The sequence below is a fragment of the Engystomops pustulosus genome, chromosome 6, assembly GCF_040894005.1.
Source record: "Engystomops pustulosus chromosome 6, aEngPut4.maternal, whole genome shotgun sequence".
NCBI classification, from domain to species: Eukaryota; Metazoa; Chordata; class Amphibia; order Anura; family Leptodactylidae; genus Engystomops; species Engystomops pustulosus.
In genome coordinates, this window is record NC_092416.1 from 123549211 (window position 1) to 123563197 (window position 13987).

Below are 13987 nucleotides of genomic sequence, written 5' to 3' on the forward strand. Positions count from 1 at the left end.
AACAACTAAATCTTTATAGGATAGTACCACGAACTGATCATAACTGTTTTGAAATGAGATATGTTAAGGATACTTTAAATGGTCCACAACAAAATGGCGGCGGCGGCGGCGTTGCACGTAAGAGGTCTACAGAGAGTGACGTCATTCAGCCGGTGTCATGGCGTCTTTATAGGAGGCCGGTAAGAATTACATAGGTTTGTGAGGCTTCTAGTTTTATTTAAAAATGCAGCGTCTATAATAAGTACTTCCTGTAGAACTACAAGTCCCAGCATGTATTGACAGCCTTCCATAGATGTTGTGAATGTCTGTATCCTATCATTTGCTTTGGAGCACAGACAATGGATGGACTATGACGTGGGTGCTAAAGGTTTTTCCTCTGTGCACAAATAGAAGTGTTTTTCATGATTCCAGTTTCTTGTCACTGGATGTTGTTCTTGGCTTAGTATGGAAAGGACACCCCTGTGTAATATCACATGTCAGTGGTTAAAGGGGTCTTCTAGTTTCAGAAAATAACTTGTTTGTAAAATTAAAAGTTATCCAATATTTCTATATATTCTGTATGAGATTTTTCTCTGCTTGCTGTCATCCTATAGAATTCATCTGTTTACTTCCGGTGGTTAGAAATCTGTCCATGGTCATGTGATGTCATCCAGGTGTAGGGCTCGTTATAACGCACAGCTTTGATTACTCCCTGTTATATAACTAACCCTGCACCCGTGTGACATCACATGACCATGGACAGATTTTTATCCACTGAAAGAAAATAATGACGCTTTCTATTGAGTGACAGCAAGCTGAAAGTGGACAACCCCTTTGTGTCCTTTCAGATGTAGTTGTAGCATTGCATTTACATATGCAACGCTAGTGCCCCGGGGAGATCGCACATGCCTTTCCAGTGCAACTAATGCTTTCATTGGCCAGCACCCAGTGTCTTTCATTTAAACGATACAAGTCATTGGTTCTGGTTACCGATTGCATGCTTTTTACTGGAAATGTATATTCGATTGGGCTGACGTCTGCCCCTGGGCGCTATTGTTGCATTTGTAAACACAATGCTAACACCACTTGTGAACACGCCCTTTAGCTTTCCTGTTTCCGTCTATATAGGTTATAGCTCGGGGATCATCTCATTACTTGAAGCATGGATGAAGAGAGTCTCATCTCTGCTCTACAGACCTACAGAGCTCAGCTGGAGCAGGTGCGTTTCAGTCTGCATGGTGACGTCGATCCATTGCAGAAGGCGGACCTTATCCAATTGGAGGGTGATTTACAGCAACTCATAGAGCTGACAGAGTCCAGCCTGTTGTCTGTCCAAAAGTCCAACCTACTTACTGCTCTCAGTGAGCCATCATCCTCAACATCCCAGAACGATGACTATGAAGCCTTCAAAAAGGCAATTGAAGAAGTAAGCAATGGAGGCAGTCCCCAGGAGAAAATAGATACTATTAATGAAGAGGAAGACCACACTGACGAGGGAGAGGATGATAATGATGATGATGATGATGAAGAAGAAGAAGAAATCAGCGGAATGAAAATTAAAGCCCCTTATTACAGCACATGGGGGACTTTAGAATATCACAATGCAATGATTGTGGGCTCAGAACAGATGGAAGATGGAGATGCTGGGGTCCGGGTTCTGTATCTATACCCCACACACAAGGCCATGAAACCGTGTCCTTACTTTCTGGATGGAAAATGCCGCTTTAATGAGAACTGCAGGTGACCAAAAAATGTACAGAACCGTGTTTTAGGAGAAGTGTGACCTATCATATGGTGTGACAAGGGCCAGTGGCATGATGGCAATAGGAGAATAGAAACAAATGTGAAGTTATAGACTGGGGGTGCAGTCACACATTGCAGTTAAAACTGCATCACAATCAGCTTTGAGATGGTTTTAGGTGTGGTTTTGTTACTTTAATAGGTGAACGACATTTTAAACGCATCCAAAACGCAAGTGGGAGGGGGTTTGGCCAAAAAACATGTGCCCGAAAAGCATGCATTACGGCCAGACCCCCTCCCACTTGCTATTTGGATGCGTTTAAAAACGCAACAAAAACGCTGAATGGGAATCTGCTCTGAGAGTAATAATGTAGGCACATGTCATAGAAAAGAGTATTTCAGGTGTGTACATCTTTTGGGGTCAGTCACTTCTCTATTCATATGAAGATCGGGCTGAATTTGACAGAAGTCTTGATGTAACAAGGGAAAAAGATACAATTAGGGCCACAGCCTGAAAGTCAACCACCATATGTCAGCCTAATGCTCCCTGGCCCAAGGGCTGACTGCTTCATATACATGAGTGCTTGGCTGTGCAGACAAGAAAAAGGGATTTTATCTGCTCACAGATGTTAGGATACCCCCATTTACATTAGATGCTGATTTGCACGGGAAAGAATTGGCAGTTTTGTCCATTTGATGTGAAAGGCCATCTTTACAGTGGAACAAGCAGGATCTCTTGTGATTACTGTCTCTTCATGAAAGATGGGGAAGTGTCATACATGCCAACTCCTATTAGATGGTGTAAAGCATAAATAAAACAGATAAGCTAAGCGAGCATGTATTATTAGAAGTAATGTTCTGCCGCACATGGTACATATTATGTGAGAATTTTCAGTGCTACGTAATACAGTAGTAATGTAGTTTATTGGATAAACATTCCATGCATGCACTGCAGAAATATAAAAGAAAGCTATTTCTGCTGCAGATTTATGAACTGCAGGTTGACATTAATTTGCTGTAGATTGGATGTCGGGTAAATTACCACTGTGGTAAATTGACAATCCAGCTTTCTTAACCTATCTCTTTTAAAACTTCTGCTTTCTTCCACCATATAAAAAAGGACTTTTAAAAGGACTGAAGAAAACACATTCATTTTAAAACGCACTGAAAATGCATGTGTTTTTGCATGTTTACCATGTGTTTAACCCCTTAACGCAAAAAGACATACCTGAACGTCCTGTAGCGTAGGCGGGAGTATGAAGCTGGCTCTCAGGCTGAGCCCTCTTCATAATCACCGGGTGTTTGCTGCACAATGGAGCAAACACCCGCGATAGGTGCTAGCACCGATCTCGGGTGTTAACCTTTCGGCAAAGTTGACGGCGGCATTAACAAGCCATTTTGGCTCAGATCGTCGCTCCCTGTGACGACATCTGAGAGCAGTGATCCGCTGCCACGACAGCCTCGGGTCACACAAAGATTATGTTTTAGGCTATCTATTATAGCATGTAATATTAAAGAGAACCTGGAAAATTAACACCCTAAACTAAATATATTTTCATAAACTGCCATTAGAGAGCATTGCCTCTATCCCTTCATTGTCCCTCTACATGCCTGTAAACATAAGCAATGAGGTCCTTAAGCTGTATGCAAATGACCTGTGAGATGTCTGATGAGTCCTTATCATATTCAAGCTGTCCAGCTTATTCATGAGTGGGAGGCACAGCCACCCCCCCCCCCCCCACCTGCCTAGTGCTTGACTCACAGCCTGTATAATGGTGTGAGGTATAATGGTGGCGCCCCCTGCAGCCTGTGTGTGTATAGGAGAGATACAACAGCTTCAGGCAGCCATGTTATAGAAGAACATGTCGTATTCATGTGTAGCTGGTGTCTCTCACATATGTATGAGGAGGAGAGAGCGTGTCAGCAGGTAAAGCACAGACACTAGCAATGCTTTACTTTACATTACACAGACATGAGCAGGGAGGAGAGAAGAGGGGGAACAGCGGTGACATCACTGCTTCTGACCATGTGACCAGTCTCATTTAATACAAAAAAACATAGTAAAGAAAAGATGATTTTGCAATGATTAATTTATGGATTGACTAGATAAAGGCTGGGATGGATCCTTGTGTGCTGCTCCAACAGGTAGAGGTGACAGACCTGATGACAGGTGTCCTTTAAATACCGTCGCTATAAATTGCAATTTGTTACACAGAAAACAAGCCCAAACACAGCTCTTTACATGGAAAAATAAAAAAGTTAGATTTTTGAAGGTGGAGAGTGAAAAATGAAAAAACGAAAAAGGGCCTGGAGGTGTTCCGCACTGGGACCACTGTGGGAAAAAGTGAATAGGGTGATGTACAGGGTGTATGCTACCAGAATACTGGTAGACCTAAAAATGTGTGTCCTAGGATGTGTAGGAGAGCTGGATATTACTAAGACGGAACAACTAGCAGTGGCAAAAATTCTTTACCAAGTGAGGAAATTGATAGCTAAGCACTGGCTGGATGCAGGCCCAACAACCATGAGAGAGGTGAAGCAAAATTAAACTTGAAATGAATGTATATAAGAAAAGAGGCCAGGAAGTAAGAGTTCTCCTTATGTAGACTCACCGTTAAGACCACCATGTAGGCGTGTGGAGTCTTATAGCCATGGATGCTCCACTAGGGGATTCTGGGAAAATATGTAAAGTTTTCCAGGATGGGATAAGGAAAATCACGCATCTTTTAACTACCTTTTTAAGGCAGCTCTCTTGACGTTAAGCATGACCTGTGAGTGGCCTTATGACATGATGCGGGATTGAAGAGGTTAAGAAGTTACTTAGGGCCGAGCTGGAATGGGCTATTTAAAAATAATAAACGTGTACTTACCTCCTCTGGCACCACTGATGTCCCACGCCTGTTTGTTTACGGGGCACAGAAGTCGCGCACAGGGAGTTTCCGGCCAGAGAGGTGGCCGGCTCCTCCCATCTGTCCTTATCTCTCAGCATTGTAAGGGCCGGAGGATCCCTGTGCACCCTTGTAAACCAGCGCACAGATGATACGGACCGCAGCGCAGGACTTCACCAGCGCCAGAGGAGGTAAGTACACGTTTATTATTTTTAAATAGCCCGTCCCAGCCTGGCCCTAAATTATTCCTAAACTCGGATACCCCTTTTAAAACTAAACCAGAAAATGTATTCCAGAAGGAACAGATTCCCAACTGTAGACAGCACTGTGCAGTTAAGAAATTTGAAAAGCAGTAGAGTAAATGGATTGAATGTCCAGGTTTGGCCTCACCGCAATTGCTGAGCAACCTGGAGGATTGTTAGGAGCGTGAATGAAAAAGTATGTGTGCTTCGAGACATAAGAGGATAACACCATACCGCTGAATTTAAGGGTGAATAAGACCTGAGGGGGGTGTATTGTATGTAAGCATCTGTATCACTGGAATAATTTTGTTATGCGTTTTTTTTGTGTGCAAATAAACGTTTTTTCTGGTTGTTGCATGTATTTTCAGTCCGTTTAAAAACGCACCAAGCATGCACCCTAAATGACTGACCACAATTAGACAGCATTCATATAATGTATAATTGGACACTGTAATACCTTCTTATTTGGATTAGGTTTTCCCATGGACAGGTTGTGTCAGTCAGTGAACTCCAAGTCTTTGAAGAACCGGATCTCAGCAATCTTAGAATTGATACCCCCTGCCTTGCCAGACACGAGGATGGCATCTGGTACCCTGCACGGATTACAGGTAACGGCTTTGCCCTACCCTCTATATTTTTCCTGTTGTTGATTTTTGAACTCTTAATCCTGAATCCTTTCTTAGATATAGACAGCAATTTCTACACGGTCAAATTTGACTCCCTGCTGTTGAAGGATTCGGTTTTAGAGGCTGACGCCATTATTCCACCTCTGCGTGAGTGCGACAGTTCATCGTCGGATGATGAAGATCTGGAGAGAGATGAGGATTCTGGGTATGCTAGAGGTAAATCTTTGTATGTTTCTTGATTTATCTACTTTGTGTTTCAATTTCTTGCCATTTCCCAGATCTCTGCTTTCTGTCAGGGACTTTAACAATTCAGAATTAACTCCAGAGGCATAAATCATGCAGTACATGTATTACAGCTGAGGTTATGGGCAATGGTCATATCCAGGGCAGACTTTTTTCTGTAGGGTAAACCTGGACTAGCACATTTTACCTACACCGATGCTTTTTGATTGAACAAAACTGTATTTTGCTGCACATTTGGTAAAATAAGGGATTGGCTGCACCTTTTAGGGTGCGTTCACACGTTCAGTTTTTCAGATGCAGTTTTTGGAGCCTAAAGCAGGTGTGGGTCATAATGGGTTGTGACAAATAATTAAAAGGTGCTGCTCCTCCTACTTTTACTCCATTCCAGGTTTGGGCATAAAAAACTGCATCTGAAAAACTGAACGTGTGACTGCACCCTTAGCTTCGTAACTATGAATGATTATATATTATAAATGCTTAAATTGGATAGATCATTTTTCTTTATCTAGTCCTTTCTTTACATTTATCATGTACTTTTATTTTATTGCAGTGCTCATGGACAGTGGAGAAGTCAGAGTTACACCCTGTAGTTCTGAATTTGCAGGATGGGAGGCGCATACCCGTGGAATAGGGTCCAAGCTCATGGCTCGCATGGGGTATCAGTTAGGAAAAGGTAAGTGTTGTACTTTTGCCCATTTCATTTGGGAACATCTCTGTATTTTGTATTTTCTACTTAAGTCTAACTGGTCCAGAATGTTTTGAGATACATTCATACAGTGGCGTAACTAGGAATGAGTGGGCCCTGTAGCAAACTCTTGGCTGGCCCAGGCACCCCCCACCCTGACCAAAGCACTTCCTCCCACCACCTGCCTAGTTGAACATGTAAAATAACCCCTATCCAGCTTCCATAGAAGAGCACAAATATGCCTCAATTGATAAATAAATCAGAATCTTTATTGTAATTTCAATCGACAGTGTATTACAGCAAATACATAAATACTAAAAAAAAAAAAAACATTAAAAAAAAAAAAGACATCTTAAAACAAACGCAAATACGGACAGTGTGGGAAAACTGGAGGGGTACAGTATTACATGTATATACAACGCTGGTGTTGGCCAAACACTATCCAGGCCAATGTAACATTATATATGACAGGTACTGCTATTGCGACATGCCCAATTCAGAAAATTTATATTGTACAATGTATGAACACATATTCAAACATATGTCACAAACACAAAAGTATTAACCAGTACCCACCGGACGCCATGACAGCCCTAGCAGTACACACTGTCCGACACCCCTGTATCTCTGTATTTTGTATTTTCTACTTAAGTCTATCTGATCCAGAATGTTTTGAGATGCATTCATACAGTGACGTAACTAGGAATGAGTGGGCCCCATAGCAAACAGTGGGCCCCCCCACCCCCCCACCCTGACCAAAGCACTTCCTCCAACCCCCTGCCCATTTGAACATGTACAGGGGTTTTTTATTGTAATTATACAGCTTTAAAAGTAATTACAATAAGGGGTTAAGAATGATGCACCAAACACCTAAAAGGACCTCCTTTAACAAATAAAATGACCAGCAGCGCCCCCTACCCCTTCCTTACTAATGACATGTCCCAGCAGCGGCCTCCCCTCACTAATGACATGTCCCAGCAGCGGCCTCCCTTTCCAAATAATAAACTTATATACTCGCCCTCCGGTGATCGAGTCTTCTTCCCTGTGTCTTTACTCCAACCAAAATGGCGGCCCGGCTCCTCCAGGCTGCACCGCGTGCCTCTGGTCACGTGACTGACATCAGGTCACGTAACAAGGGCCGCACAGTGCACCCTGGAGGAGCCGAGCCGCAATTTTGTTTGGAGGAGCTTTGGACAGTGGGCGGTCCGAACTTCTGACGCGGCCCTTGGTAAGCAAAGCAGAGGGGGAAGGGGGGCCAGGAATAGAGAGGCTGGTGGGAAGTAACCAATTTAAAAAGAATACCACAGTCACTGTGCCTGGATCTATGAGTAAGTGCCCCTGGTTTATCATTATGGATTCTGATGGTAGATTTTCTTTAACCCCTTCCTGACATTTGACGTAACAGTACTGCATGGCGGGAGGTGCGTTCCTGGATTTTGCAGTACTATTACGTCATGCTTCTGGCAATGGCACCTGAAATGAGCGGCGACCAGAAGCATCGGGTGCCAGCTGTATGTTACACTTAATATAAACACTTTTTTATAAAAATAATTAATTAAAGTTAAAGTCCCCTAAACACAAACATTCCCTATACATATCTAATAAAGTAAAAAAAAAAACCACAATCACCAAAAAAACCCACATATTTGGTATCGCCGCATCCGTTACAATCTGTACAATAACTCAGAAACATTATTGGACCCACTCGGTGAGCGCCGTAAAAACAAAACCCAAAAAAACTTGCCAAAAATGTACATTTTTCATAAAATTCCTTCACAAAAATGTTCTAAAAAGTGATCAAAAAAAGTTGTGTGCCAAAATGGTACCACTGAAAAGGACAACTCAACTCGTAAAAAATAAGCCCTAAACTAGCTCTGTCAAAATATTAACCTTATGTCTGAAAAGATGGCGATATGAAAACAAATGAGATTTTCTCTCTATTAGTTTTTCCTCATTAAAATTGTAAAAATATATATTAAAACTATATAAACGAGGCATCACCGTAATCGTAGTGATCTATAGAACAAAGATAATGTTACCTTTATGGTACGGTGTACAGCCCCAAAAATAATACAAAAAGAAAGGAAACCAAAATTTTATTTATTTTTTTTTTCCTACACACATTTAAGAGTTAATAAAATCTCATCAATGAGCTAATGACCCACTAAAATGAAGCATTTGTAAAGTGCATCTAATGTCGCAGAAAATAAGCCCTTATTTGTCCACATTTCCAAAACAATAAAGATTGTATAGCCAATAAAAAGGGACTTTGCTTAATCTGCTCTGAATGGCGCGGCTTCCCTTCGATGCCCTGGCGTGTGCCCATACAGCAGTTTACCACCACATATGGGGTATTGTTATACTCATGAGAAATTAAGTATCAAACTTTGTGGAGCGTTTTGGTATTTTATCCACTGAGAATTTGTACATTTTCTGAAAAAAGCCTTCATTTAGCCAAAGAAATTCAAGTTTCAAAATTCTATCCGATTTTGTTTTAACAAACTTCATGAAAGTTGTTTTACATATGTTAAAGGAAACCTGTCACCAGGGACCTCATTTTTCACTAAAGACATGTTGCAGAAGCTTATTACACCTGAAGTGCAAATCTGCCTTTCTGCCTTTTCTAAGCATTTGTATTACAATATAATTGTGAGTTATAACTTACTCTTGCATCCTGACAAAATCCTGGGGTAGTCACAGGGGCTGGACTTTGGTTTAGATGCATTTCAAAAAACAACATGTCTGTGTTACTCCTCAGAGCTTAGCCCCCACCTTTGTGCTCTTGTCTAGCTACTCCTCCTGCTTCTTCACAGAGGTCACAGCCTGGTGAGATGACATCAGTGGGGAGGGAGGATCTGTACAGGAGCACAAAGATGGAGGCAGCCTGCAGCTCAGACAAGTCACATGTTGTTTTTTTGAAATGCATCCAAACCAAAGTCCAGCCCCTGTGACTACCCCAGGATTTTGTCAGGATGCAAGAGTCAATTATAACACACAGTTCTATTGTAATGCAAATGCTTAGAAAAGGCAGAGAGGCATGTTTGCACTGCAGGTGTCATGGGCTTTTAGAATCTGTGTTTAGTGAAAATGAGCTCCCTGGTGACAGGTTCCCTTTAAGTGGTGTAGTTTCTGTAATTGGGTAATTTATAGGGTTTTACTTTTATTTAGGCCTCTTAAAGTGACTTGAAATCTGAGCAGGTCCTGCAAAAGCGTGATTTTGTGTTTTTTATGGAAATGTGAGAAATCGCACCTAAAGATCAAAGCACCACCGCTTGGTCACAATGTCCTAAATAAAACATGGCAACCATCCTGCTTCAGTTGGTCCAGTGAGTCTAGCACTCAACAGCCTTTCAGTATTAGGTATGTCAGGATCAGTGGCTCCTCTGGACCACCGCGTGAGATGGAACTAGCCGACACCTGGGACTGGAGCCCAAGCGACACCTAGTTTTCACCAGAGCCCGCCGCAAAGCGGGTTGGACTTGCTGCGGCAGGATACCACCAGGTCGTTCCACAGGTGCGACCAGCCCGCGGTGGCAGCCGAGGTCGAGGTACCTTAGCGGATGACAATCTCGTAGTCAGGTCCAGGCACAAGGTCAGGGCAGGCGGCAGAGATGCAACGTCAAGTCCAAGTCCGGGGTCAGCAACGGAAGGTCCAGGCAGGTGGGAACTTAAATACAGGCACACAGAACACAGCAACACGGAGGAACTCGGGTAACACGGCAACACAGGACTCAGGAGCGGGAACACACAGGAACGCAGGAATACACAGGAACGCAGGAATACTCGCTTGGAAGCTTTCTCTTAGGCTATGAGGCACAAAGATCCGGCAAGGCTTACAGGAAGAGGCAGGCTTATGTAGAATTGGGCAATATGACCAGCGCCAATTAATGGCGCGCTGGCCCTTTAAATTTGGAGAAGGTGCCGCACGCGCACCCTAGCAGTCGGGGACGCGCGCGCACAGCGGAGGGGAGCGAGCCAGGAGCCAGGATGGGTGAGATGCGGGGGCAGGGCAGCACGGATGAGCCCGCGACCCGCGATGTGGGTCGCAGGACCACCCGTGACAAGGTACACTACCTAAAAGTAACCTCCAAGAGCCTTTTATAGGGCTGTCAGGAAAGCACTGATATATTTTTTCCCCCTCTTGTGACAAGATCCATTATATAATAAGTGTTAGGGCACCAGTTGGGGTAAGGGTATAACCAACTAGACCTGTGAGCATGATACTATAGAATACCCACAGGATGATTATATGTCTACTGACCACATATCTTTATGGCACTTTCTAGGTCTTGGTAAGAACTCCGAGGGACGAGTGGAGCCCGTTCAGGCGGTCATCTTGCCTAAAGGCAAGTCCTTGGACCAGTGCTTAGAATTGCAACAACGAAAAAATAAAAGGGGGAAACCCATGCCCAAAGCCAAAAAGAAGCACCAGCCCTCTAAAGCTGGCCAGGGTGGCAGCGCTAATCGAAATATATTTGACTTTTTAAATGAGAAACTGGAAAACAAGCCTTTGAGGCAGACAGCAGAGACCAGAATTGAGAGGAAAGGCAAGGAGGTGTACAATGCAAGCAAGAGTAGCAAGCGGGCACTGAACATTGCAATAGCTCAGATGACAGAGAAGATCCAGCAGAAGCAGAGGGAGATCGGGAGGATGACTGAGGCCTTAGCCAGAAACCTGGGGTAAGTCAAGATTATTGCACTATTATTATTTGCCAGGGAACTTATAACTGTGATACACAATAAAGGATACAGTAAAACTGTAACTGTCACTTATGCAGCCTTGGTGAGATAATGTAGCCTATGCTTCTGGGTGACTTAGTGCAAGTGACAGACATTGACCAAACAGCCTGAATTGTATTGGCACAGGTACCAGATGCAATTTTTTTAAGTCCCAGAATTAACGCCCATGATCTCATTCACTGACAAGAATCAAGAGATCTGATAAATAGTGATTTATTAAAAGGGAAGACTATCAGAGATCCAAATGTTTAAGATATTTTGGATGATAAAATGGCTGCCCTATTAGAAAATGAAAGGCTACAGCAATGTGGCTGCCGTGTCTTTTCACTTCACAACAGATTCATTGTAACCTCTTTCAGTGACAACGCCATGACAGTGCAGCTGGAGTCCCGTCTCTCAAATGCTCGCTCTGAGCTTGCAGACCTGCAGCAGCAGGAGAGGAGTCTTCAGAAGGAGCAGAAGAAGGCAGACACCCACAAAAAGATGACCGAGTTCTAAACCCTGGAAGGGGCATTTCCTGTGACCTATATATCATCATGTATATTCTCCACTCAACCTGCTGGACTGTTTGTTTGGTTTTTTGGTGACCATAAAAAAAAAAAAATATTTTTTTTATACAATGTACCATGAGATTTACATATTGGGGCACCCCGGTGCCTACACCTTTTATGTTTTTTACTCCCACCTTTCCTTTCCTTTTCAATGTCATAATGTGCAAAGGAGTGCCACACCACATCAGCTTCCTGTGGAGGAGTCTGCGTTCTCCACTGACTCTACTTGCATCTTTTATCATTCCATTTTGCTCTTCCTGCTTACCCTTTTATTTCCTTCTGTGCTTCTGGTGATCGTGCATCTCTTCTAGTTTCCTACACCTACTATATGTTCTCTATTGCATGCTGCTCTCTCCTCCATCTTGCTGTTTGCTCCGGTATCTCGTGGCACTTTTGAAGCGCTTCATTTATCTTCAGCTTGGGACGCTTTGGCCAATGTGCGATTGGAAACCAATGGCTGGATGTTCTTTGAAGAGGTAAAAAGGGTTTCGTCAAAGGAAGTTATTGGATTATTGATAAAAAGAATACAGACCACCCCATGGGTGTTTGTTTTCTGTGATGGACCATGATGAGTCCCTAGATCCCTATTCTTGGTCCTTCTCTACAGTGATATTTCTATTTAAAAATGCTTAAGCCATACAATCTAGTGAATCTAATAACATTTGGAGGTCATTTGGTTACAGAGTTGGTAGCACTATACATTACTTTTAGTAAGGATTGTTTTTATGATCTGTTGGCTCTTTTGTCAGTTCTACTATCTTAAAGTTTTTCTCGTACAAATCTGGAGATGTGGTGTTTCTTTAGATTTATAGATTAGCGGCAATCTCAGGAGTAAGTAATTGGATGATGGACTGAGGTTAATGTCCAATGGCTTTACATAGCACTAGAAGACTTCAGTATGCATTAGCTGTAACTTGATGCCTGCAGATGTGCTCCTTTACTGGATCAGGATGTGGTTTTTATACACAGGTATTGGTTGACAACCACTAATACCAGATGTGTCAATGTCTGCATGGGTCATTGCGTAGATTTAAGTAAACCACAAAAGACCGCCATATCTTATCTTTTATTACCTGAAACCTATCCATGAATGTCCATCACAGAGGTGTGGCAGTAAAAAAAAACACCACTTACCTGAAATATATGGAATTATATTTTCAGTGCCAGGTTGTGTACATACAACTTGTTGTCTCCTGGTCTCATACCGCCATTTAGATGTTGTGCAACTACAACTTCTACCATGAGTGGACAGCAGTGGTGATGCAACAGCAGGCAACCCACAAGTTGGAAACAGCATTTTATTCCTTCATTCATTTAAAGTAGACTTTTTTTGCAATTTATTTGCACAAAACTATTACAAAGAATAAGCTAGACTTCCACGTCGTGGTGTTCTGGTGTGACTTTATGGAGTCACCTTAACGAAGACTCCAGTCACGCTGATGAATCGTACCTGAAGGAAGGAGCATGACTTCAAGGTTCTAGCAAGGTTCTAGGGATAAATTAATAATTATGCAATCAAAATATATGCTTGGCAATCCATGTTTCTTTGGGTCTTCACACCCTGAATACAACTTCATATAGAAATAAAAGCTCAGCACTCTGGTATTTCAATACAGTGACTTAATCATAATCAACCATGTGACGTTTTTTCAATAGTCCATATAGTCCAGTGTGAACTCCAGGGATGTGGGCTGAGACCATCATGCGCTACTCCATTGAGCAGTACGGCGTCAAGCACGTCATGTGACGTTTCGGGACGTGGCTTCTTCTTCAGACATGCGTAGCGACAATCCCACCACCAATATATATAGCGTTCAATTTGCAAATCATTCTAAAAAACAGAAATACAAATATTAAAAACAATTGCCAGTATGTCTGATAGTGGAATAGAGCATATATTATACATCATTGCGGTTATTTCATAATCATTTTTATATACCTATTTCTAACCTTGCGTATAACACCAATCCGAAACTTCTATTCCGTACAACATTTACAAAAACACACCCATTTTTCATTCATTCCTTTTGGAGCTAAAGTTTCAAGACGGAATGTCCAGTAAACCTCACGTTGTAATAATTTTGTGTTATAGAATTCTGATTAACCCCTTCTATATTCTCTAGCGCTGCCCATTGCAGCTGGGATACATTGGGGCTCATTTTCATGGGACTGTGCGCCGTTTTCGGGGATTGCACAGCGTGGACAGGTATTTAATAGGTATCTGCACTGGGCTTGTGTCGTACACAATCATTTTTTGGTGCAGTTCTGGCTTCCATGCAACACCAATTGGGGG

The 13987-nt window shown here is 42.6% G+C and overlaps 2 protein-coding genes across 4 annotated transcripts in view; both read left to right on the forward strand.

Moving 5' to 3' along the window:
* Nucleotides 1-85: 85 nt before the first annotated feature.
* ZGPAT (zinc finger CCCH-type and G-patch domain containing) lies at nucleotides 86-12474 on the forward strand. Of its 3 annotated transcripts, none has more exons than XM_072110849.1 (7): nucleotides 86-179; nucleotides 1108-1719; nucleotides 5324-5457; nucleotides 5533-5691; nucleotides 6269-6391; nucleotides 10690-11083; nucleotides 11503-12474. In XM_072110849.1, exons 2-7 carry the CDS (start codon nucleotides 1142-1144, stop codon nucleotides 11639-11641), a joined length of 1527 nt encoding a protein of 508 aa, XP_071966950.1. In that variant the 5' UTR covers nucleotides 86-179; nucleotides 1108-1141; the 3' UTR covers nucleotides 11642-12474. The 3 variants fall into 3 exon arrangements, with proteins under 3 accessions (XP_071966950.1, XP_071966952.1, XP_071966951.1); XM_072110851.1 differs by having other exon boundaries at nucleotides 108-194; XM_072110850.1 differs by lacking the exon at nucleotides 86-179 and adding an exon at nucleotides 222-354.
* Nucleotides 12045-13987, forward strand: part of LIME1 (Lck interacting transmembrane adaptor 1) — a 27214-nt gene continuing 25271 nt past the window's right edge. The window contains exon 1 of the mRNA XM_072110852.1: nucleotides 12045-12170. Within this exon, the coding sequence (XP_071966953.1) occupies nucleotides 12156-12170 (15 nt within the window). The 5' untranslated portion in view covers nucleotides 12045-12155. The remainder of the gene's footprint in view (nucleotides 12171-13987) is intronic.

Bases quoted from the DNA above. Each gene is read 5' to 3' on its own strand.
- ZGPAT (XM_072110849.1), top strand. From the start codon at position 1,142: ATGGATGAAGAGAGTCTCATCTCTGCTCTACAGACCTACAGAGCTCAG. The intron at 6,392-10,689 runs GTAAGTGTTGTA...GGCACTTTCTAG, and splicing joins GGGGTATCAGTTAGGAAAAG to GTCTTGGTAAGAACTCCGAG. The intron at 11,084-11,502 runs GTAAGTCAAGAT...AACCTCTTTCAG, and splicing joins GCCTTAGCCAGAAACCTGGG to TGACAACGCCATGACAGTGC.